The 26,985-nt window shown below is 35.7% G+C and overlaps 1 protein-coding gene across 1 annotated transcript; it reads left to right on the top strand.

Annotated features, from left to right (window-relative positions):
• Positions 1-4,587: 4,587 nt before the first annotated feature.
• On the top strand, positions 4,588-24,582 carry MMP13 (matrix metallopeptidase 13). Its single transcript, XM_082409998.1, has 10 exons — positions 4,588-13,634; positions 13,723-13,964; positions 14,646-14,794; positions 14,961-15,086; positions 17,043-17,204; positions 18,643-18,760; positions 19,761-19,894; positions 20,860-21,019; positions 22,859-22,962; positions 23,629-24,582. The coding sequence occupies exons 1-10, from the start codon at positions 13,515-13,517 to the stop codon at positions 23,727-23,729; spliced, it is 1,416 nt and encodes a 471-aa protein (XP_082266124.1). The 5' UTR covers positions 4,588-13,514; the 3' UTR covers positions 23,730-24,582.
• Positions 24,583-26,985: the final 2,403 nt, after the last annotated feature.

The following is a 26,985-nucleotide window of genomic DNA, read 5'->3' on the forward strand; positions in this document are numbered from 1 at the left end:
TTCATTCTGCAGTTCCTTTAGGTGTAAGGTTAGATCATTTACTTGAGATTTTTCTTGTTTCTTGAGGTAGGCTTTTATAGCTATAGACTTCCCTCTTAGAACTGCTTTTGCTGCATCCCATACGTTTTGGATCATCGTGTTTTCATTGTCATTTGTTTCTAGGTATTTTTTGATTTCCTCTTTGATTTCCTCAGTGATCTCTTGGTTATTTAGTAACGTATTGTTTAGCCTCCATGAGTTTGTGTTTTTTACGTTCTTTTCCCTGTAATTCATTTCTAATTTCATAGTGTTGTCGTCAGAAAAGATGCTTGATATGATTTCACTTTTCTTAAATTTACTGAGGCTTGATTTGTGACCCAAGATGTGATCTATCCTGGAGAATGTTCCATGCGCACTTGAGAAGAAAGTGTAATCTGCTGTTTCTGGATGGAATGTCCTATAAATATCAATTAAATCTATCTGTTCTATTGTGTCATTTAAAGTTCCTGTTTCCTTATTTATTTTCATTTTGGATGATCTGTCCATTGATGTAAGTGAGGTGTTAAAGTGCCCCACTATTATTGTGTTACTGTCAATTTCTTCTTTCATAGCTGTTAGCAGTTGCCTTATGTATTGAGATGCTCCTATGTTGGGTGCATATATATTTATAATTGTTATATCTTCTTCTTGGATTGATCCCTTGATCACTATGTAGTGTCCTTCCTTGTCTCTTGTAACATTCTTTATTTTAAAAATCTATTTTGTCTGATATGAGAATTGCTACTGCAGCTTTCTTTTGATTTCCATTTGCATGGAATAACTTTTTCCATCCCCTCACTTTCAGTCTCTATGTGTCCCTAGGTCTGAAGTGGGTCTCTTGTAGACAGCCTATAGATGGTTCTTCTTTTTGTATCCTTTCAGCAAGCCTGTGTCTTTTGGTTGGAGCATTTAATCCATTCACGTTTAAGGTAATTGTCAACATGTATGTTCCTATGACCATTTTCTTAATTGTTTTGGGTTTGTTTTTGTAGATCCTTTTCTTCTCTTGGGTTTCCCACTTAGAGAAGTTCCTTTAGCATTTGTTTTAGAGCTGGTTTGGTAATGCTGAATTCTCTTAGCTTTTGCTTGTCTGTAAAGCTTTTGATTTCTCCATCAAATCTGAATGAAATCCTTGCTGGGTAGAGTAATCTTGGTTGTAGGTTCTCCACTTTCATCACTTTAAATCTATCATGCCACTCCCTTCTGCCTTGTAGAATTTCTGTTGAGAAATCAGCTGTTAACCTTACGGGAGTTCCCTTGTATGCTATTTTTCATTTTTCCCTTGCTGCTTTCAATAATCTTTCTTTGTCTTTAATTTTTGCCAATTTGATTACTATGTGTCTCGGCATTTTTCTCCTTTGGTTTATCCTGTATGGGACTCACTTCGGTTACTGGACTTGGGTGGCTATTTCCTTTCCCATGTTAGGGACGTTTTCGACTATAATCTCTTCAAATATTTTCTCTGGTCCTTTCTCTCTCTCTTCTCCTTCTGGGACCCCTATAATGCGAATGTTGTTTCGTTTAATGTTGTCCCAGAGGTCTCTTAGGCTGTCTTCATTTTTTTTCATTCCTTTTTCTTTCTTCTGTTCCGCAGCAGTGAATTCCGCCATTCTGTATTCCAGGTCACTTATCCGTTCTTCTGCCTCAGTTATTCTGCTATTGATTCCTTCTAGTGTAGTTTTCATTTCAGTTATTGTATTGTTCATCTCTGTTTGTTTGCTCTTTAATTCTTCTAGGTGTTTGTTAAACATTTCTTGCATTTTCTCGATCTTTGCCTCCATTGTTTTTCCGAGGTCCTGAATCATCTTCACTATCATTATTCTGAATTCTTTTTCTGGAAGGTTGCCTATCTCCACTTCATTTAGTTGTTTTTCTGGGGTTTTATCTTGTTCCTTCATCTGGTACATAGCCCTCTGCCTTTTCATCTTGTCTATCTTTCTGTGAATGTGGTTTTTGTTCCACAGGCTGCAGGATTGTAGTTCTTCTTGCTTCTGCTCTCTGCCCTCTCGGAACTGATTCTTTCTCAAGTGAGGTTCTAAATTACAACTCAAGTGAAGCAAAGGATTAAGACATGAGATAATTCCAGCATGAAATCTGTAGATACTCACATTGAGCCTGTTTTTATTTGTATCTGTTCATTTAATCATTGGTTTATCCATTCAACACATTTTAATTGAGTAACAAGCATGGGTCGAATCTCTAGGTATATTAAAATGAATAAGAAGCATTTTTGTACTCAATCTCTAGTACATCAGAAAGATATTTCTGCATTAGTGAATGAGTTTTAAAGTAAGACCTCACTGATTAAAAGCCTGCTGATATAGTTTAATATTTTATTTAGTGTACATAAATCTCATCTAGCAAAATGATGGAGAAAGGAAACACTTTAATGTTTTTCTGTGCTAATGTTTAGTTTTACTTGAAAGGCAAATCCAGTTAGAGTTCAGTAGCTAATTTTTCCCAAGAATCTATGAACTTAATGTTTCTTTAATTTTTTTACAGTAATATTTTTTAAATGTTTTGCCTCTGAACTATGGGACCACCAATTCAATCATTTAGTGCGTTACTTATTGATATGTAGCATAGGCTGAATGTTAATTTATTAGTTGTACTGAATTATCTCTTGCCTGGTACTCCAATGAAATAAAACAAACATTCAAATATTTTATATTAAGTGGAATTTTGCACCCTTATTTAAAATTATTAATGTCTTATAGTAATTTTTAAATATTAGCTGATTATAGTGCAATTTAGATTTTTTTAAGTAAGGATACTTGTATCACATAAAAATTAATCCTGTCTCTAAAGAAATTTTAATATATCATAGTGTACCTTAGATTTCTGATTCTATAAGGAAATAAGAATCATGAAAAGGCTAGATCCAAGAGTACAACAATCTTTAAAATGTCACCTTTTAATGTCTCTGTGTGTTTATCAGAATAGCAAATTACACTCCAACTCTTTTCCCTAAAAGTGTGGACCATGCTGTCCAAGCAGCATTCAAGGTTTGGAGTGATAAGACCCAACTCAAATTCACTAGAGTTTTCTGGGACACTACTGACATATAATCGTCTTCAAAAGCAGAGTTAATAATGATGAAAAGATTGTCTTTATTGAGGATGTCTCATTTTTTAATACACTCTACCTGAAGTGATAGGGTTTGTTCTTGTCTTGACAATTTTTCCACAATTATTTTCTGAGTTGTTTCCCTTTTAGAATATGGAGATTTCTTCCCCATTTGATGGGTCATTTGGACAGTGAGTGCATGCTTTTTCTCCTGGTGAGGGTCTGGGAGATGATGTTCACTTTGATGTTGATGAACTCTGGACAAATGATTCCAAAGGTAAAGGTGAATGTCCTTCAATTAGAATTGATGTAATCCTATTCACTGAACTTGTGTAATCACTGACCTCAAAGAGTGGTGAAAGTTACAGAAATCCCCCATTTGGGAGAAAATTGCTTTTTCCATTTTATGTAAATAGGTTGTCAAAACATTGAGTTTTCCATCTCATATCCCCAACAGCAATTAAGGCAATAAAACAGAATCAACCAAAATGCTTTTTTAGGTCTTCGATTGTTAAGCTGACACTGCAGGGATTGTGTGGTAACACTACAAAGTTTGAATTGACCCAGGTTTTTTTGCTCCTATGGTTGAAGAAAGTGTAATATAGTTTGTTAATTGATCATTTAAACTTCCGTGTGGTGGAAATAATTTATAGTGATTTACAAATAAAACATATTGTCATATATATATGACAGATATAAAGCAATGATCTTTATTTCATGTTTTGCTGCTTTATATTATATTCCTATTCTTCACTAACACTTTGACTAAATATCATATCAAGGGGTAGAAAACACAGGCATTAAATATCGATCTATAATCTCTCTTCATTCTTATTAGAAAAACAATGTGTCACTCTGTCCCCGAGCTGGCATAGAAAATATATCCTTCATAGTAAACTAATGAACATTAGAAAAGCTTGCTGTAAAAACTTCTCTAACTTGGGCAAATGTGGAATTAGGAGGGTGTGTGTTTATATCAACTACATACTAATAGTCATGTTTGCCAAGTACTTTCTGTCAGAAGGCTTGCCTGAATCAACAAGAATTACCGTAATTGGCATGTTTATTGATTTTATGCAAATATTGCTAAATGCTTTAAAACAACCTAAAGCTTCGAACTTGAATACCCCTAGTGTGTGCATTATAGCTTGCAGTTCAGCAATTGTTTTCATAGTGCCAAAATAAACTCTGGATAAACTCCATTATCATTAATTCAGATTTTAATCTTTGTAGCTACTGTACATTAGGCACTTACTATTTGCTGGGTCCTTTGGATATTAATAATATAAACAACAACAAAAGCTAATCTCTAGTACAGTGATTGAATTCTTATAATGTGCCATGTGCTTTACCATTAAATTCTCTCACTAATCCTGTAAGACTGGTTTCATTATCCCCACTTCACAGGTGAGGAATCTGTCTGGCTTTGGGGCCCATATCCACTACCAGTACAGGATTCGTTATTTCTTTTACATATTCCAAACTAATTAAGTTTTTTAAAAAAAATATCTTTATTGGAGTATAATTGCTTTACAATGGTGTTTTAGTTTCTGCTTTATAACAAAGTGAATCAGCTATACATATACGTATATCCCCATATCTCCTCACTCTTGCATCTCCCTCCCATCTTCCCTATCCCACCGCTCTAGGTGGTCCCTGTGCCACGTGGCTGCTTCCTACTAGCTATCTATTTTACATTTGGTAGTATATATAAGTCCATGCCACTCTCTCACTTCGTCCCAGCTTACCCTTACCCCTCTCTTTGTCCCCAAGTCCATTCTCTACATCTGTGTCTTTATTCCTGTCCTGCCCCTAGGTTCTTCAGAACCATTTTTTTTTTTTTAGATTCCATATATATGTGTTAGCATATGGTATTCATTTTTCTCTTTCTGACTTACTTCACTCTGTATGACAGACTCTAGGTCTATCCACCTCACTATAAATAACTCAATTTCGTTTCTTTTCATGGCTGGGTAATATTCCATTGTATATATGTGCTACATCTTCTTTATCCATTCATCTGTCAATGGACACTTAGGTTGCTTCCATGTCCTGGCTATTGTAAATAGAGCTGCAATGAACATTGTGGTGCATGACTCTTTTTGAACTATCGTTTTCTCAGGGTATATGCCCAGGAGTGAGATTGCTGGGTCGTATGGTAGTTCTATTTTTAGTTTTTTAAGGAACCTCCATACTGTTCTCCATAGTGGCTGTATATACTTGTACAGTTGTGTGGTGCCCAAAAGTTCTTTTTCACTGAAAGTAAAGTGACCATAGTTTTTCTCTTATTCATTACTGCCTAATAACACAGCAGTCAAAGGGCACAACAAAATCAGTAATGGAATCTCAGTGGCTCCAACCTGCACCCCTTGGGCACTTGCTGTGTCAGGGTCACTGACGAAGGTATCCTTACAGATTTTGGTTTTTGTCCTTCTTCATTAAATATGCAACAAGGGAGAGATGTAATTAATAAGGCTTAAAGAATTTGTCTAAAAAAATCTTTAAAAAAAACTGATTTTGGTGTGGTTCTACTTACATCATCAACACTGTGTTCCTTCATAGACATTAACCTGTTTGCTGTTGCTGCACATGAATTTGGCGACAACTTGGGCCCCCATCACTCCAGGGACCCCAAGGTTCTGATGTACCTTATCTGATATACACCCACTTTAGCCAGAGGAAGATCTTCTCTGAGGATGATGTCAAAGGCATCTGGACTTTCTGTGGTTTGCTGACATTTGGTTTTCTTTTCATTCTAGAAGTATTCATTTGCCCTGCTAATCTCCTAAAACAGCTTTTCTCAATCTGTGTACTGTGGAATTCCAATGCTGCAAGAAGCAACTGAAAAGACTGTTCCAAGCTCAAATAACTGAGGGACTCATTCCAAGCTCTAGCCCTTTTCTTAGATTTCATAATGTCATGAAGCTCTAGGAAGTCCTCCAGGAAAGAAACGGTTCACAGTTGTTTAACCCAATGTCTCCTAAGTTTATTTGACCATAGACATTTCCCTATTTTTCTCCCTCCTTCCCTCGCTACCTTTCTTCATTCCCACCATTAATATTGGTGGAACACCTCTGATATATCCCATAGAATGAGGTTTCACATCACCCCCTTTGAAAAATGCAGTCCTAAGACACATAACAGTGAGGAGTGATTTTCTCCATGAGTTTGTGGAAGTCCAAATCTGAGAGAATCAAGATTACCAGGTTGGCCTCCATTTACTTTTCACCCAAAATTTCAATCTTATTTCAAAAGGCATATTTTATAGTAATTTAGTTATCTCTGTACCTGTAGTTTACGATTCTCCAAATCTTTTTCCCATCTCAGAAGAGAGGCTCATAATTGTATGCTGCACTTTAGCAAATACATGGCTGGTGCAGACTACAGAATACCATTTTATAAAATCCATCCTGTTAAAATTCATATAATTTATATTAAATTCATTACAAATTTTGTATGAGAAGAAATTTCTGGGAGCTCCCTGGTGGCCTAGGGGTTAGGATTCTGGGCTTTCACTACCGTGACCCGGGTTCAATCCCTGGTAGGGGAACTGAGATCCTGCAAGCCGTGTGGTGCATCCAAAAGAAAAAAAAAAGCACCCAGAAATTTGTATTAAAGGTGGGGTATTTATTAATTGAAATACATAATCTAATTAAAATATAATTTACCATAGAATCTAATTAATGAAGGACATGGCCTCAGTCTTTGGCCAGACCTAGGAGAAAATGTTCCTTACCTATAGGTCCTGGGGACCGGGTAAAATAATTATTACATTTGCTGTCAAACTACAATTTTCATTTCATTTTCTCACTCTCTGTGAAATTTAAAAATAGGGAGCTATTATTATCCTTGTATCTGAAAATAAATATATAATTTATACATGAAGATATACATTAAACTATACAAGAAGATACAGTAAGTCAGTGCTGATTGGGACTGGAAAATGTATTACAGTTTTCCCATTTTAATCCTTATATTGTCAACTTTATCGGTCAGGATCCAACCAGGAACCAGAAATCACTTTAGGTATTAAAACAAGATTAGAAGAGAAACAGAAACAACCCACAAATTAGCAACACGAAAACCTCTACCAGCCCCTGGGGCTAGAGGGACACAGGGAGCAGATGATGTGACCAACCCAGAACCCTGAGTGATGAGGAGTTAGAAAGCATGGTGGGGCTGCCTGGGAGGAGCTGGAACCACAGAGGGAGGGGCTGTCTACAGAGAACTGGAGACAGCCACCACTCTTCCCGAGGAAGAGAGAGGAGAGGACAAGAAATACTGGCTTTTCTCCTGCTCTCCAGTGCCTCCCTTTGGCTGACCCTACCTAGAAGCCATTTGGCAAGAGGGCCCAGGAAAAGTACTAATTAGCAGAGGAAGGGTTGAATATAGGAAGTTAAGAACATCAACTTCACCTTAAAGCTAAGCAGTGGCCCTTCCCCCAGACACACGGAAACACAGGTCAGTATTTGAGACTAAGAATTAGGAATAAGCCACAATATATGATCTGAAGACGTTTTCCTATCTCATTTTAATCTAGACATCAAAACTAGAATGCTAAGGTTATTTTACTTTTGAAAAGAATCTGAAGAAAATCAAGGGACCATGTTGGGTCATTATTTTCTTACTTTTAGGTCCAAGAAAGAGATCATTCGGTGGGCAAACTCCGGAGAAATGTGATCTAGACTTCACACTTGATGCTATTATGCAGTTACGAGGAGAAAAAATTATCTTTAAGGACACGTAAGTCAAATTTGGGGCCTAACATCAGTGGAATACCTGGGAAACACCCCAAGTTGACAGTCTTCAAATTCCCCAGTTCAGCTTTTCCCACCACTCTCCTTGTTGGCTACAGTCTGGCACACGTTTTTCCTCTTCCCTGAACAGAAGCTTTCTTCCATGCTAGTGCCTTTGTGCTTGCAGTTCCTTCTGCCTAGACTAATACTCTGCTCCCAGATATTTTCATGGCTGAGACTCTCTTGTCATCTGGTCTCAGTTTTAAGTGTATCTCCTTGGAGAGGCCTGACTTGACATTCAGGTGAAAGCGTCCACCCCCCCAGCCCTGCCTCCAACCATTCTATAGCATCACTTCATTTTACATTCTTAATAATATTTCTAACTAGATAAACTTGCCTTTTTTTTTTTTTTTTGCAATGTCTACTTTCTCCTTCTAATATCTAAGAGTTCTCGTCAATACTGTTTATGCAATATCCTTTATGCCTATAAGAGTGCCTGGCACAATGGGTTTGCTGGGTGCTAGGTAGGTTAGTTATTGTTAATTAATGATATATATCAGGTGCTTCCTGTGTGCCAGGCACTGTTGCAAATGCCCTCAGTCCTCATATAACCTATAACACAGGTACTGTGATGATCCCATTTGTATAGTTAAGATTGAGTAACTTTTCTCCTCACTCTGCTCCAGCCACACTGGTCTCCTTGCTGCTTTCCCCAATTATACCAGCACATTCTTACCTCAGGGCTATTGCACTTGCTGTTCTCTCTGCCAAGAGCATTCTTCCTCAGACAGTTCCATAGCTCATGCCTTCACTGACCTTCCCTTAGGTCTTTTCTCAAATTTCACTTCCTCAGTGATCCCTTCCCTGTCACCATATATAAATTACAACAGTCCTCCCTGAGCCCTCAACTCTCTATCTTGCTCTATTTTTCTCCTTTTCTCTCTCTGTCTCTACTAGAGTGTTCGCTTCATGAGGACCAGGATTTTGATGTGTTTTGTTCACTGTTGTATCACTGAGATTAGGGAGCTAATAAATGGCAGAGTTGGGATTTCAGTTGGTGTAACTGATTCCAAGCCCTGTGCTCTCCATCTCTATGTGAGCTCCACAGACTTAGCTAAGGACTGGATCCTGGAGAGGTAAAAGAAACAAACACACATCCTGTAGTCCATAACTTAGAAGGATTTCTTTGTAATTTAGTTTATATTCAGTCAGTTTATTACATTCTTAGCCTTAGACATGTCCCTTGCTTGGTCATAACTTTCCAACCAAAAATAAGGTCTTTCTTTGATTCATTGTTATTAACAAGAAAAAACTTTAGGGCCTTCATGTCGTGCTAGATGAATGTCCCAAGGGAATTAGTGAGCTTGGATTTCCAGGAGACACCTAAGAGATTGATACTGCTGTCCATGAACCTAACACTGGGATGACCACCTTTTTCACTTGCAGACCAGTGCTGAAGGGATGAAATCATCTTAGCAGCCAGGTTGAGGTAGAAGCCTTTGTTGGTAGTTCATGGTTGCAGTGAATTCCTGTCTATACTTTTCTGAAATTAACTAACTAGAGCATATAGAAAAAATTTAAATGTTAACCTTTTTAATGTATAGCATTATTAAGATACATTTTGTGCATTTTTAGTTCATTCTCAATTTTATAATAGACTCAATCAAGAAAGGCAAACTATGGAAGATGGCTAGCCCAAATTTATTAAAGATAACTTTCCTAGAATTGAAAATAAAATAGATGCAACGTATGACTAACCTGGCAAGTTTTTCTATTCTAGAAAGTACTGTTTTTAAAAACTTTTAAGGTTGACTGTCATCTAAATAAATCAATTTAAAGGATATATATATCCTTAAATTTTATATATATATGGGGTTATCTAAAAAATCTTGGGGTATTACAGTAAATTTTGTCGTCTAGTTTTCTCCCTATTTTCCAATCATTATGCAATAAGTTTCTTACTTTTTTGTATTTTACTTTTTAAATCAGAAAATTTATTGCTTAAAAATATGTAACAACTTCTACTTTAGTGAACTGAGGTAGCAAGGTGAGGTTAGGTTGTTTTAAAAATAGACTTTTTGATTCATTGTTTAAATATTAGGGATTTTAAAATACACTGAAATTGCTTGTTGTTAAAACCTCAGGCCCCGTTTCTCGAGCTGGTTTTCATTTCTATTATTCACTGCCAAACCCTGTTTTTTTTCCTTTTCAGAGACATTTGGGCATGTATGGGCTTGAATGTGTGTTCTATTCCTGGTTGTTTTCTCTTACAGTATTTGGTTAAAGCTGGCAGAAGTGGACATTCAGTGACCACCCTTTTGAACAAAGCACAATAAAAATTAAAATTCATTTAGGAATAGAGCCCAGGAAATTGTGTTTTGACTTTCAGATGTCATACTCGAGTAAGAACTGAAAAGACTTTTATTTTTTCTTGCAGATTCTATTTATTTTTTTTGTGGATCAACCCAGTATGAATTCAGGATCTCTGAAGACTATACTATTCAAATGTTAAAAGTAAATGACCTCCTAAATTGCTGACCTTCTGCTTTGTAGCATCTAAAATAGTGGATTATGTCATGATTGTGCATAAGTAGGTTAGGTGGGGCACTCTTACACCTTAATCTAGGGTGTAAATATGATTAAGTGTTTAAATTCTAGTTTAGTTTTCTTTTTTTAAGAGCACGTGAGCCCATTTCATGGGGTCATGGGCAAAAAAAAAAGGACAGAATGAAAGAAAATCAGAGACTAGAGCAAAGCAATCATCAGAGAGTGTTTAAAAAAATCATTTATGCAGTTACAGAATCAAATCTTTTGCCTTTTAGAAAAATAAAGATACTACTAAGTGTCGTTGTCAACACTGATAATTTACAATGCTCTAAGCTGAAGCCAAATTTTTTATCATAAAGGTTCTTTGATTTACAGAATTTTCATAATTTTAACCCAACTCAAATGGCCCATTGTTCCTATTATTTCATTATTTCTAATCAGGAACACCCCTGTGCTTTACTCAAGCGTTGTTCATAGACATTTTAGGTTCTCTTCTGGGTGATGTTTTGAACTTAGAAACTGATGATGACATATGTTTTAAAAAGTCCCACATTGCTTATATCTGAATCAGCAGTAGATACACATACCTGCACATATCTAATTTCATCTACAGTTTTGCTTGCTTGTTCTACAGGTTTTCAAATTTCCCAGTGATTCGTAAGCTGCTTAGAACCATTTGTATATACCAGTTCAGCCTCTTTGTGTTTAAGTTGTCATTTGAAACCACAAACCACATCACCAGTGATAACCAGAAGGCCTGGCTTTCATTTGAATAATTAACCCGAGATAAGGACTTGTGTTGACAAGCAGTTTGTCAACACATTTCTATGTGTGACACATCCTGATCACTGTGTAAAACCAGTCCTCCGTGAACAATAGCCTACAGTCGAGCAGTCTGATGATTTTCCTAAGAAATCAATTTCTACTTTAATCTTCTGAGGAATTTTTATTTATTCCACTAGAGAAAATTGTGAAATGTGTGACAGCATGTTCTCATTAAACTTTCTGTGTTTTATCTTTTGCACTGTTTATATTCTTAAATGAAACAAGAAACTAATAAAATATTAAAGCGGTTTGACATAAGCATAATTTTGAAAGTTGAAAATGGTGACATTTATTTTTATTGTTCATTAAAAATCCTTCTTTATGGGGGAGATAATATTGCAATCACCGCAAGTAAAAGGCTCTTGTCTGACCCTTCATTCCATCTTCATAGCGACTAGCATAGTATCCTGCATAGTTGATGCCCAATCAGCATTCATTGATTTAATAATGAAAAGGGCTTTAAAAAAATTCTAGTTTCAGGTGGTAACATTTCTATAAATATATGAAGATCTATAAGTAGAGTTAGCCTATTTGATTCTTTTCACCCACTTTCAAACATAAAACAAAATGACACTTGTTTTTAAACTTCTTGTTCAAGGACTTCTTTTTTATTATCTAATGTGACCTTAAAAGACTATAAAAATTTATTGGTAAAAGCAAATGCTTTCTAATGAATCGATTTCTTGTAAGCTTAATAGATGAATCAAATTTGTGGATAATTTTCACTTAATCTCAAAGTTAAATGTTATACATGGAAGAGGCTTAAATCAAATTATTATTTTGCATTGCTGATTGGGCCCAAATCTAATATTGAACTCATTGGAAATAATCTATTGTAAGGATCTATTTGGCTCTATTATGGATAAAAGCATAATGTTTCCCTCAAGTGATTGCTTACATGTGATAGGTTTTTCTGGTTTTCTCTGAGGTACTGGCTAATTTAGATTATAGCATTTTACCCACATGTTGGGATACCCCTTCCCTACTCACCTTAATCTGTCTTCATGCTCCTCCTGTTTGTCTTAGTATTTTCTGACCTAAACTTCTCTCTGACAATCACTTAAATTAACTTGCGTTTTCAATCATTCAGTCAATCTGAAGATCATGGTCCATATTTCTGGTCCATATTATAAAATGGTCCATATTATCCATTTACATCTGCAAGGGACCAGAGATGGCATTCTGATTTTATGGTATTAAATGTGTGAAGTTCTAAAGGGAATAATAGACTAGAGGCCCCTAAAGGACAGTTTTCTGGAGTTAGACCAAAGGTACTTCTATTATTCAAAATTAAAAGTGAAAATCAAGAAACTTGAAAATGGCCATAGAGTCTTAGTTTTCCTGAGCACTCCCAGAGGTGTGGGCACTAAGCAGCTCTGTTTTTGAGAAAATATCTGAGAATGGATGGAGTAGAGGTCATATTCCATGGCGGTCAAAAACATGAAGTCTACTGGCCTGGATTCAAATGCTGGTAGTAGCATTTATTAACCATATCACCTTAAACAAATATTTAACTTCTCTGTGTCTCAGATTATTCATACGTAAAGTGAAAAACAAGCCTTCCTACAATACCTACTTCATAAGACTATTGTAAGGATTAAATGAGGTAATACCTTTTAAGTCTAGCATGCAATAATCCCTCAATATGTGTTAGCCATTATACTGTATTCCAATATACTGTATTCTAATACATTCTTCTACCTCTGCCTGGACCTGTAGGGAATTCATGCAGGGCTCCATGTTTGTTGAGAGGTCACACCAGTGCTTTTAAATTCGAGTTGCTGCACTCAATCCTGTGATGAGTCTCCAAGCTTGGTTCTGGTCCATTTCTGTGGCCTTCAGGTATATATAATATTTCCCTCTTAGGTTCTCTGGAGAAAATGAAGTTTAAAACTCACCAGGTTATAAACATTCTGGAAACAAGACTAGATTTCTTCTTACAGAAGTAAGTGTACCATCTTGATATTCTTATCTGAAAACGTAGAAGTAGCTACTTTCCTACAAAGGGGAAAACATTTTTGCCAAGTGAAGTGAAAATTTTACTCTTCCCACAATAGCCATAAATATGCTGAGGCTGTTATTTTGCCAGATGGTTTTTGAGACCCTGCTGAAATAAGAGAAGCCCTCATTTTATATTTCCCTCAAATTCTACCACAAACCACACTTCTTGGGAGGAAAAAAAGTCCCCATGTAAACATGTTTACCTTTAACTGACTAGAAAGTTGAAACTTGTCCATAAATGATGACTCACCATCATAGGCCTATAAAAGTAAAGGTTCTTGCCTGTGGAAAAGCAGCAGCCTCCAGGCACAACCATTCAAGATGCACCCAGGTGTCCTGGCTGCCTTCCTCTTCTTGACTTGGACTCATTGTTGGTCCCTGCCTCTTCCCAATGATGGAGATTCTGACGATTTGTCCGAGGAAGACTTCCAGTTTGCAGAGGTAGAGTATTTTGCCAATCCCAATGGTGTGATACATTTCATAAATGTCCTTTTCTTTTAAAAGAGGATCACTTTGGTCTCTTTCCTAGAACTACCTGAAATCATACTACTATCCTATGAATCCTGCTGGAATCCTGAAGAAGACGGCAACAAGCTCTGTGGTTGACAGGCTTAGAGAAATGCAGTCTTTTTTCAACTTAGAGGTGACTGGCAGACTTGATGATAACATCTTAGACATCATGAAAAAACCAAGATGTGGGGTCCCTGATGTGGGTGAATACAATGTTTTTCCTCAAACTCTCAAATGGTCCAAAATGAACTTAACCTACAGGTAAATCATAGACTATCTTTCTTTAATATTTGTTATATTTTGTAATATCAGATGTCTAATTTTCAGCACAAGCTACAGGTGACAGAACACGTGTGGTCCCATTGTTTTATGTAGGCCTTAGATATTAAACTGGAAGTTAAGTAGGTCCAGGAATAACTTTAATACTGTTGATGAGAATATCTCATAGCATGTATTATTGTTACATAAACCCAGCATTATTTCTCACTGCAAATCTCAATTTATTTCTTTCAGATATGAAATCAAAATAGAAGTAAAAGTAGTTTCAAGAAAATTTGCAGATGCAGTAATCAGGCATATTTATTATAACAGTGCTAAAAATGGAGAGTTTCATTCTCTATGAACTTTACAGAACTATTTCATTTGTTTAGGCTATAGTGATACAGAACTTTTAGCATGCAGTATAAGCTTTATTAAACATCTAAATACTTTAAGATGTCAAATGGTCGAATATTTGGAGATACTCAAATATCTGATTGAATTCTTCATTTTATAGTCTTTCTATGGCATCATAATTAATAAGTTCTTGGAAACAATGGACCTTTAGTAGAACTTTTAGAGAAGCCATTGCATTTTGAGTAGAAAAGCAGTATTCCAAGAAAATATATTCTAAAATAGCTTTCACCTTCCAAAATTTTGATTGAAACTTTCTCTGTTGAATAGAATTGTGAATTATACCCCTGACTTGACTCATTCTGAAGTTGAAAAGGCATTCAAAAAAGCCTTCAAAGTTTGGTCTGATGTGACACCTCTGAATTTTACCAGAATTCACAGTGGCACTGCGGATATCATGATCTCTTTTGGAACTAAAGGTAATGATGCAGAATTTTTATATTCTGCTCCTTAATTGGCTCCATTCTTTTATTCCTTCTTTCAGTTATTCATTAATTTTTACAGAATTCAACAAAAATTCACCAAGCACCTGTACTAGGCACTACTTCATATAATTAGAGTCTTAACTCTTGTTTTTGTGTATAGAGCATGGTGACTTCTACCCATTTGATGGACCCTCTGGTCTATTGGCTCACGCTTTTCCTCCTGGACCAAATTATGGAGGAGATGCCCATTTTGATGATGATGAAACCTGGACAAGTAGTTCCAAAGGTAGTATTTCTTATAAAGATATAATTCATGATTATCAGATTAGATTAGATTATTAACCCATTAATAAGAAGTTTAAGCATACTGTAAATTATATTTGGTATTTGATTCTATTTTCCAAAAAAGTTTAACAAGTATGATAATCTTCTACTTATTAGTCTCTACAAGTGACATTTCTATAAGCCAATATGAAACATTAAAAATGAGCAAAATCTACTAAGTCTAGTGGCTCAAGGGATACTAGCTAACTTTGAAACAGGATCAGAATGCTTTCTGTCAACCAAGGTATTATTATTGTGGATTACCTTTGACATGTTGAAGAAGTACAGTTTATTACAAATATAAATCTAAAAACTATTAAGGCTAAATATGTAGATCATAAATGAGTTGGATGTGAGTTGGAATTTTTTTTTCCTTGTAGAAATATTAATGGCACAAGTGCAGTCAAATTTCTGTTCTCTGTTATATGTTACTTGCTTTAGACTTGTCTATATCACTGATTTTACAAATACCACTCTAACAAATCAATATAGTGTCTTACTTGAGAAAGCATGAGACAAAACAGATTAAATTGTATTTACAAGAGCAAAATGAAACTGACTGTTGAGTGAATTCAGTCAGTAGTTGAATCTTCAAGGCTCAAAAGAATTGGGAATGTTAATTTAGGCAGAAAAGCTAGATTATCCCAACTAGGACTTAATTTTGGAGCTATATGGACTCTTAGTTGTGAAAATTAGAGGGTAGCCTTCAAAAACAGCTACTTTTTATTATTCATTTAAATAAAAAGAATTATTTTTCCAAGAAGTAAAACTGGGCCTTGAATAGTCAATGTCTCAATGCTTACATCTCCAATCTGTCTTTGGAAGGAAAGGTGAGAATTTATATATTTAAGGTCTGAATATTTCACAGGTAAGAATGATTTTAGGAGGAAAGAACAACACATAGTATTGTTAAGACATAGTCACAGTAAGCTTCAGTTTTTGGTTCCTGCATAAATTCTGGGTTTGAAATATTTAAGTGAAATGAATGAAAACATCCACAAGTCAGGATTAATTTTTCAGCTGAAGGCCAAGGATGGTACCCACTGCTAGTTATTTCAATGAAGAATTACTTGTCATTCAGATTATCATGAACTTTGATCACTCTTATGGTCTGCACAATTCACTAAATTTGTTATACATTTTCTTCATGCATAGGCTATGATAGCAAAGTGCATTCAAGGTCAAATTGAAACCACTGGCTCCAGCTTTCATGTGTTCTTTTTCTTTTAATATTTTATTATTTTTTTCCAATTTAAATTACCAGTATTAGGAGGCTCAAAAATTGGTGGAAAGAGTGACTAGAGGAAATAATGTAAATACATTGACATAGTAGTCTTCGAGAATAGAGGAAAGTTGCCAATCACGTCCAGAATTTCTGTTTCTTTAAATTCTAGAGTCTAGAGATATTTTGGAAAGGATCATTTGGTTGGAATTTGCTCCCAAGTAGATTCCTGGAGATCCTGTTTAATGCATCCTCTATGCTTGGTCATTATACCTTTGGATGATGCCTCCTATTTAGATGATGTTCTAGGCAGTACCGTAGATATGTATCACCCTATATTTTTTCCCATGAGTTTCCAGTTAAAGTCATCACTGTCTACTTTCCTCATCTGACATGAGAAAACAAAGAGCAAATCAGGATTACTAGTGTCTTCACAATAAATCTTTTTTGATTACTAATCAATGTGTTGGTACTCTGTGTAGGCAGCTATAATCAAAGACAGCACCAAATTATTTATAATGATTAAATCAATGTTTTAAATCTTCCTTTAAGCCACTGAATATTAACTTTAAAATGTGAGTTAAATAGCCAAGAAAGAGAAATGGTGACATACCAGATAGATGAGGAAAATAATATTTATTCTGTGAATTGGTCATTGGAGGACATTTTTTTCTCAGTTTCTTTGTTTTCTTATAGGCTACAACTTGTTTCTTGTTGCTGCCCATGAGTTTGGTCATTCCTTAGGTCTTGACCACTCCAAGGACCCAGGGGCACTCATGTTTCCCATATATACCTACACTGGCAAAAGCCACTTTATGCTTCCTGATGATGATGTACAAGGGATCCAGTCTCTCTATGGTAACTATTAATTTACCAGTTTAACAGCAGAAGAGATATATACATTTATTTTCTAAATTATTAGTGAATTTACCATTACCAATATTGCTGTCCTGGTTTTGTTATTAAAACCTGGGGAAACACGCTCATTTTTTCTTTCCGAATCAAACTACCTGCTCAAGTAGAAAATATTCCATTCTCCAAAGTTTTTGCAGAATGTAACTCCTCATGTTTGTATTTTATACATTGCAAGGTACATTTGATACCCTCACAATACCTCTGACATCAGAAAGGGAAATATTTTATTCACCATTTAACCAATGAAGAAACTAAGCCTGTAGAGTTTAAATAGTGTATCGATAGCAGCACAGCTGGGTGAAACACAGCTGGATAGTAACACAGCTTTTGGGGTAGCTTTCACCCAGCTTATACAGGGAGAAAGTGAGATTTTAACCAGCTTTTACAAAATCTGGGTATTCTTTCAACTACTCCTGTTTGCCACAGTAGAAACCATTCAAGTGGCCTGTGTTAGTTTTTAACCAACATCTACAGCGGCCATTTGTAAGAATCTGTTCCTTTTTTTTCTTCCAAATTTTCAATAATATTTACAAAATAATTAAACTTCAACCCAAACAAGCAAAAGTACCTACCATAAATGGAAGTAAAACCACAGTACACAGTCATCAGTGTAAACACTTCTAGAACACAGAGCTCAGAAAACTAGCTCAGGCCACCCCAACCTATTATTTTCCCTTCTGGATTTAAATCTACTACAGCAGCTAGTGTAGCCACAGGCAAGAATTTTGCAACTTTTACTATTTCTACAATATCTTGACTGAGGAACTTTTAATGATAGAACTAATAGGACCTATTTAGGGAAAAATAAGTTTAGAATTATTTTATGTACTGCACCTCTTCTGCACTCATGTGAGCTGGTGGAACATTTCCCAACATGTGGCCAGTCATACCAGAGTGGCTGAAGAACTAGCTTTTCACTGAGATGCAGCTGTGATGTGGTCAACTGATAAAGCGACATGAGCTGATGCTGACAGCTGATAAAATAGACAAGAGAAAGAGCCCAAATGAGGGATCCCACAGAGATAACATGCCACCAGAAATGACTTTGAGAAGAATGTGTTTCTCAATAGAAGTCCGTCAATAGGTTGTGCAAAGCATGGGGAAAATTTCCTCAAAGTCTTTTCTTCCCCCCTACCCCATTTCTATCACCAACTTCAAGAAAGCTAAATTTGTAGCTGAGATGATTCTCAAGGGTCTTGAAAGATGAAAACAGAAGGAGAAGTCCCGTAGGCAAGAACTTGGTAACCATGGAGGAAGAAAGTAGGATTACAGGTTCTTTGGAGCATTATGTAAGGGTGGCAGGACTTACTGACCTTTCTGCTCTCCATTGGCAGAATCAGGTCATCCTCAGTAACTTCCTTCACTCATTTCATGACTGCAGGTCCAGGAGATGAAGACCCCAACCCTAAACATCCCAAAACGCCAGACAAATGTGATCCTTCCTTATCCCTTGATGCCATTACCAGTCTCCGAGGAGAAACACTGATCTTTAAAGACAGGTACTCTTCATATTATTTTATAAAACCTGCATGTAACAAACATTTGTGAAGCCATGTCTTCAAATTGCCAAAACATGTGGTCAAACTTCCAAAGAAAGGTGAAGTTAGTGAAAATAATAGAACTTTGGGTAGTTTATTTACATATATGAGAGGAAATAAATAACTGATGGATAAATGTTTTACTTTTCAATGGATAATCTTGGCATTGTATAGCTTCCTTTTACATCTTTGGTTGTAGTTTTTCTTATAAAGACATATTTACAAAGTAAATATAAAAATACAATTTATTTATTTAAAAACGCAGTTATTGAAATCAATTACCATATTAGTAAGCTGTTACTCATAATTCCACATGAATTCCTTTTGATATGGAAAAACTTTGGTTCTGGTAACATATATTGGAACTTAAGAGAGGAAGCACTGTACAACCTAAATCTATAGGTGATGAAAAATGAAATACTAATTTTTAATTTTGATATTGTTTCAATATCCTTACTTGTTCATTTGTTCATCTATTCAATGAATTAATTGTTCCCTCATCTGTGATCCTATAGCATTCCTACCTCCTCTACTGTAGCTTTAATTTCATTGTGCTCCAGTATTTTCTCATATATCAGTTTCCCCAGGCCATGAGATCTTGGGAGCATAGTTTGTGTCACTCATGTTTTCTTTACAGAGCCCAGCACAGTGCCTGGCACATTTGCTTGCCACTTGCAAGATATGCAAAATTGAACAAAGCATGGTCCCAGCCCACAAATGACTTGGAGCCTTCACAAAGGCTCTGTGAGATTTTAGACTTCAATACTATAGGATAGAGTTAAGATAGCAACAGCTTGTTTAACTGGCACTTAAGGGAAGTGGAAATCTTTCCCCTTCACGGATGCTAGGGAATGGTTGTGTCTAACTTACCTGTATTGATGTGGAGACAGGTGGCTAGCAGGATAGACATATTGTACTTGAAAAAATGATGGCAAACTCTGCATTTTTACTTTTGTGTTAGATTCTTCTGGCGTCTGCATCCTCAGCAGGTTGACGCAGAGCTGTTTTTAACAAAATCCTTTTGGCCAGAACTTCCCAACCGTATTGATGCTGCATATGAGCACCCTTCCCATGACCTTATCTTCATCTTTAGAGGTAATCTTTCCACCAGTGAGACCTCCCACATGTCCAGAGCAGGCAGTGATGAACTTGATGCTACCAGAGACTTAATAAAATGATTGTTGTCAAAAATACACCTAAATTAAGAATCAAGTATAACAAAATGGGAACCAGAAAGCACCTGAAACCTTTCTACCAAGTGTCCCCAAATTTGACAAGTAAAAAGTCTACGTTATTACTTATCATATCCACTCTTTATTTCATACCAATCATGTCAGTTTTTTTCTCTTATTTCCTCTTAAAAATTATTTACTAAGCAAATGTTATAACAATGTACATTTTGAAAAATTGAAAAAAATTATCTGTAATTCCCCTTCTGAAAAGTCAACTTATTTTATTTTCTCACTTTATTTTCTAGTCTTTCACCATATGAAATATGTATTTTAAATATTTATATGCATAATGTATATACATTTTAATATTCTACTTGTTCCCTTGACATAGGTTCTCAAATTGCTATTCCAGCTTCATGATCATAATTTATAATGGCTACATAGCATTTTACTGACATTGTTTCTATTGTTTGACTATTATAATTAATGCTATAATGAAGTCACTTTTTAGAGAAGAAAATAATTTTCTACTGGTATAAAATTTGAGTTTTCAAGTTAATTTCCTATTCCTACTGTGCTGCTTATTTATACAGAAATCTTAATGTATTTTTCACCCAGTTCCAAACTTAATATTCAGAGGTAACAAATTGTCAAACTAAGCATGATATTTAGTTGGCTATACTTACAGTTAGGAAACTGGCATCTTAAATCCTTTTTTTTTTTGTTTGAAGAATGTGCATATTTCTGTGTTTCATAAACATGGTGACCACAAACACTGACTAATTTATTTCTAAATGTGCAAAATGAGTCTTTCTTTGTTAAATATCTACTTATGTGAGTTTTAATAGATTCCCTTGAATAATAAAACAATTCTTTTACTTATTCTAGGCAGAAAATTTTGGGCTCTTAATGGTTATGATATTCTGGAAGGTTATCCCAGAAAAATATCCGAACTGGGATTTCCAAAAGAGGTTAAAAAGATAAGTGCGGCCGTTCACTTTGAGGATACAGGGGAGACGCTCTTCTTCTCCGGAAACCAAGTCTGGAGGTATGGCAGCCATATTTACTGACCCATCATCTTGTGTCATAGAGGCAAAGTGAGTCTCGAAAATCTCTTGCTACTTAAAATTATCTCATGCAGTATTTTAAATGTCATACCAGTCATTCATTTCTCTTCCATGCCAGCTCCAGCAGGTAGCTCCTAACACAGGTATTTAAAAGTCTCAAGCCCTCTTGAAAATACACATATAATTCTTGCCCTTTCTGGGCCACTCTTCTCTTTCTTAGGCATTTGTTGTACTTCAACCATGGCACAACTCTCTCTCTTATTTTGACATCTGAATTCCTTGTAATCTTTCTCCTGGATTCTCTTTCTTGTCATCCTCTCCTAATTTACATGGAGCTTCATCTTCTGTGGCCAGAGAGGACACAAGAATAGGTACAGGAAAAGACTGAGCGAGAGAAGGCTACAATTTCTAGTCTGTTGATTCATTGGAGAGGTTGGCCAGGAAGCTGCTAGGCTTGTAGTTTGTGAAGCCAGCTCCTTTTGAAGAACAAGTAGAACAGGAATATTGAAAACACGTGTAGAGCTCAAGGCAGCATTGACATTGGCAATATTTATGAGCCCAAATCCACGTCTATATTCAGGGATGATTATCTCATAGGTACACAATAGTTGAAATTTTTAAAATGGTAACTTTACTCCCTCTATACACACACACATATATATACACTCACCATATATATATATATATATATATATATATATATATATATACACACTCATGCATGCATGTGTACACACACACACACTCTTACATATCATCTTTACCCTTTGGTTTCTTTATTTCTGATAATGACACTTACAACTTTAAATATTACTGCCAGGTTCTACCTGCACTAGTGTTCCAGTCCGTTTACCCTATATGAGGTCTATGGCTCCGTCAAGATGGATTGCTTACCATATCTCAAATGCACTGTGCTTTTATCTCCCCATAACCTTCCCTTATGAAATTTTCTGTGCTAAAGGTCTTTCCCTACATCTCTTCTCTTTGGAAATTCTATCCACTGTTCAAAGTTAACTTGAAAGTCTTTCTTGATCACCCCATTCAAAGTTATCTCCCTTCTCATGTAACTCCCATGACATCTCATGTTTACTCTCTCATGATGTTTAGCCGCTATTGCCTAGTGTTGCAGTTTTGTGTGTATACGTCTTAGCTTTCTTGATAGTGCAGTGGTTCTTACTTTTTATCTATTGAAACATACCTCAAAAATATAAAAAACTTTCATCAGTAACAGTAGGAATATTACATCACAGGAGGCTGTTCTCTTAGGTTAATTTCAGAGTGTGTTTGGTTGGCTAGGGTGTGAGTATGTGCAGAGGAAGAGGAGTATGGAATATAAAGTTATGAGAGGGGAAAGCTGTGCTCCCCTTCCTAGTTTTATTTCCACTGTATGCCTCTATAACTTTTTAGTGCAGAAATTGAACCTTAAATAGTTTGGCATCCGTTACTGCACTTAGCAAGTTGTCTTACACATAGTGGGAGCTCAACAGATAATTGTTCAATGCATAAACACATATTTATTTCACTCTAAGAACACTTTCCTAATAATATACTTTTATAACAGCTATGCAAATTTTGAAATGGAAATGACCTTATGACTGTCTTTACAAAGATGGTCTTTAGGCAAGTCAAAATACCTCACCAGGTATCCACTATATACTCAGTATTATAATTCCTAATTTTAAAAAGCTACTGGTTGTTTCAAATGGACTTAAAAATTTGAAACTTCTGTCAATTTTGAAAGCTTCCATTATATCCATTGTATTATTTCTAAAGTAATTTACCTACGACCTACTCAAGAGTTTCTTTTTCTTATTAAATAGCTATGATGAAACTAACCGTATGATGCATAAAGACTACCCCAGACTAATAGAAGAGGACTTCCCAGGAATTGGTGATAAAGTAGATGCTGTCTTCGAGAAAAATGGTAACTAGTTCCATTGCACTGACCTTAATGGAGGGCTTCTGTAGCCCCTTGAAATAATTTCCTTATAAAGGAATTTTACACAGAATTTAGATGTGCTGATAAATGTCTGGCAGTTAAGGGATTACTCATTCTTGTGTGACTACTTACACAGACAGCAAACAAAAATTAATATGCTTAGAATAAATGAGAATTTTACTTAATGACTGCTAATTCTATGAATAAAAGATGCCAAATCTTAAACACTACCTTAAATTTAAAGATATTAAGATGCAAAAAGTATAGTTCAAATCAGGGGTGGAGTGGGGAGTAATTTATATATGAAGACCAATAATCATAGCTATATAATGATTTTTTGCTTGAATTATGGAAAGGGATGTTATCTCTAACTTACAAAAAATAACCAATATCAATAATTCAAGCATCAAAACTGGAACTCCTGCCAATACAGCAATTAATTCGAGGTGACAGTTTAAGAGAGCTGGAGACATTCATACCTTTCCCCCTCTTTAAATTATAAACAATATATTAAAGCATTAGTAGTATTTATAAAGATAAACACTGGAATGTTAAAAAAAAGTGAATCTAACAGATTGGGCTTTTAAAGGTAGCTAGAGTAAAACATTATTTTCAAACTCTGAAATTTTCTTTTTGGTCTTTTTCTTATAGGTTATATCTATTTTTTCAATGGGCCCATACAGTTTGAATACAGCATCTGGAGTAACCGTATTGTTCGTGTCATGCCAACAAATTCCCTATTGTGGTGTTAAATGTTTTAAAAATATTGTTATTTAAATCCTGGAGTCCTTTTGGGATAATGCTTCCAGATGTTTTTTGGGGGGGGGTTCATGGGGGAGGGAGAGATATCAGGGGAAAGCCTAGTTCTGTGAACAAGCTTCAGTAAGTTATCTTTGAATATTTAGTATCTATACAGCTATGCATGGGGGTGGAACCACAATGAATTTTAAAGTCATGAAATTCATTATCTCTAAGGATCACCTAATTCTTGTGTGCTATACAGAAGCAGTAGTTGACAATATTCAACATCAAAAATGGGATATATGGTCTGTCAAAGAGAGTTAACTTAATATATTTATAAGGAAACTTTGCAAAGACATAAAAGTAAATCACATTTATATAATTAATGAATCATCTTTACCAAATAGTATAAAGTCATATGAAAATGCAATTTTAGGGGAGCGTATGACAGCCATACACAAACAACAATAAACCAAAGGGAAATGTCTGTAATAAATATACTGTAGACAACTTTCCAAAGAAATAACTTGGGCTTTTCACTAAAAATATTTGGATGTATGTGCCCCTCTTCATTCAGAAATATCAGAGTCACTAAAGATATGAGACAAAGACTAATGGTGAGGACAGCAGATGTGGCCTTTGTATTGTGTTTAATTTTCACTATTGACAAGGACTACTCTCAAAGAAGACAAATATTTCTTTTCATATTTATAGAAGACAAAGAGAGATGATCTCTCTTTGTATTAAAATATTTCAGGTCTTTCAAAAATATCAAAGTATATTAAAATTGTTAACAAAATGATCTAAGGCCACAGAATCACTTTTTCATAAATCATCTGATTATTTAAGGCTAAAAGTAGTGTTTTAACCTACTTTTAAATAGTGTTTAACCCTATTTTATCTAAACAATTGTTTTAATTGTCCAGTTTACCTTGGGTATATAAGCTATTTTTGAAAGAAATAGACTGAAATATATCATAAATTGGAAGTATATATGTTAAAACAGAGATATCCTAAATAAAGGAAACATTCTACTGGATTATGGTCCTCTTGCAAAATGAAACTATGCCTTTTTTCTCCTTTTTATTTTTTTTTCTTTAATCCCCCGGAACTTTTTACAGTGCCTGGCACTTGGTACTTATTGAATATATGAATGGTCATCAAGGGAAGAACCATTGTGTTGAGAGATCATGTTCATAAAAACTCAAGCAAAGAAAAGAAAGTGTATTATATATGCAAAAAGTATTAGGAAATGTTTATATTGTTTATAATAAAAAGTTATTTTCAACAGACATTGTCATACAGCATATTTTTGTCTTTTGGTATAATTTTAAGCTTTTCCTCACACAAAGAATGTCCATTTAAATTATTCCTTTTTCTTGCTAATCTTTTTGTTTGGTTGTTTTTTATAAGAACACTAAATTCAAATTTAGTATTAATTGTACCCTGCTTTGTTAACTCAAGTTCTGGTCGAGTTTGGTCAGCCTCGTGCTGATGAGCCCCCTTTTCTGGGCCAGCTTCCTTAGATCGAGCCCACAGGCTCCTCAGAATCTTCTCTGTTGAGAGTATTACTTGGTAATGAAGTGGAGAAAGCAGTATATCTAGGTTAGGAAGACTGAGTCCTAATGCCGACTCTGCCATGAACTCGGGCATGTTACTTCAGGCAGCTCATTTAATTTGTTTGGGCTTTACTTTGCTGATGTTTAAAATGAAAGGATTAGCAGCTTTGGGGAAATATGAGGAAGCAGGGAACTCTAATGGGGAAGACAAACACTACCTAGGAAACTCAGGGCCACTGAGCTTAAACATTAGGTCTTTTGTGTTTTCTTAAACAGTGTTCATCCCCAAACATTTAATAAGTATCAGTTCTATGTCAGGCACCTAAGACATTGAGATAAACTAGAAAAACTTGATTTCTACCCTTGAAGAGCTTCTATCCTACTATGAAAACAAAGCGATTAAAATTGAGTAAATAAAGTGCTTTTCCAGGGGAGAAATGACCACCTGTTATGGGTGCAGAGAAGACTGCTCTTTCCTTCCTCCCAGTGCACCCCCAAAGTCAGACTATGCACTTTTCATCTTCCTTGACAATTTAATAGGATTCCTGATTTCTAAGTTTTGCTATTGGTGTAGAACATCATCCATCCATCCATCCATCCATCCATCCATCCATCCATCCAATAAATATATAAAGTATAATAAGTATTAATTTCTGTCCTGTGTCAGAAACTTAAGTAGATTCTGGGAGTACAGTGAAAAGCAAAACCTCATTACTTTCTTGGAGCTCACAGTGTAGTTGGGGAGACAGACATTAATCAGATAAGTAAAAATTACAACTGTGATAAATGCTACAAGGTAAGGAAACTTGCTCTGAGATCCTCTCATAAGAGGGATTTTACCTACTGTATATATTGGGGGGAGGGACACAGGAGGGTCTTTCAAGAAGGACAACACAAAGGAAGAGATAGATACCCAAACTGACATAAAAAATCAGTACAACCAATGCAGTGAAGGGAATTAGGGAAAGGGTTCCAGGCCCATGCCTTCAGACTAGACTGGGTCTGTTGGAGCCCAGTAGAGAGTTACAGAGAGGTTTTTTTTGGCTGCACCACACTGCTTGCGGGATCTCATTTCCCTGACCAGGGATTGAACGAGACCTCAGCAGTGAAAGCTCAGAATCCTAACCACTAGGCTACCAGGGAACTCCCTTACAGATAATTTTATGATGATGTTGACAGAGTATGGTTAGGTAAACCGTACCAGGAAACCCCCCTAAATCCAACCATGTTCCTCCTATCCTTCACAATGCCAAATATAAATCAGAGAATCTCTCTATGATCAAGAAAAAAAAAAAGTATTGATTTTTAAAGACTGTTAGCACAAAATAACTGTCTATGCTAAAAATAAACATAGGTCATTGTAGGGGTTGGCATGTGAATATCGACTTCTTGGTAATTGAGTCAGTTGATGGAAATATTAACTTTTTTGAGCATATGGGTGTCTACATTATTCTGAAACAAGGTGGGGACCTGTTTCCCTCAGAGCACTGGGGAGGCCCTTCCCCAGTGAAGGCCTTGGTCCTACCTGGCGCCCAGTGAGTCAGTGCATGGTACTGGTGTGGTAAAAGGCCACTCACCATCCCCACCCCTCGTCTTAAGTGGATGACTTAACTCTCAGGGAAACCCCAGGTGGATGGTGTCTAATTCCTCTCTGCATAAGAATGGTTGCTTTAGAACAATACTTCTCAATGTGTGTTCTGTAGGCCAG

Source organism: Balaenoptera physalus, assembly GCF_965194825.1.
Source record: "Balaenoptera physalus genome assembly, chromosome: 10".
NCBI lineage: Eukaryota > Metazoa > Chordata > Mammalia > Artiodactyla > Balaenopteridae > Balaenoptera > Balaenoptera physalus.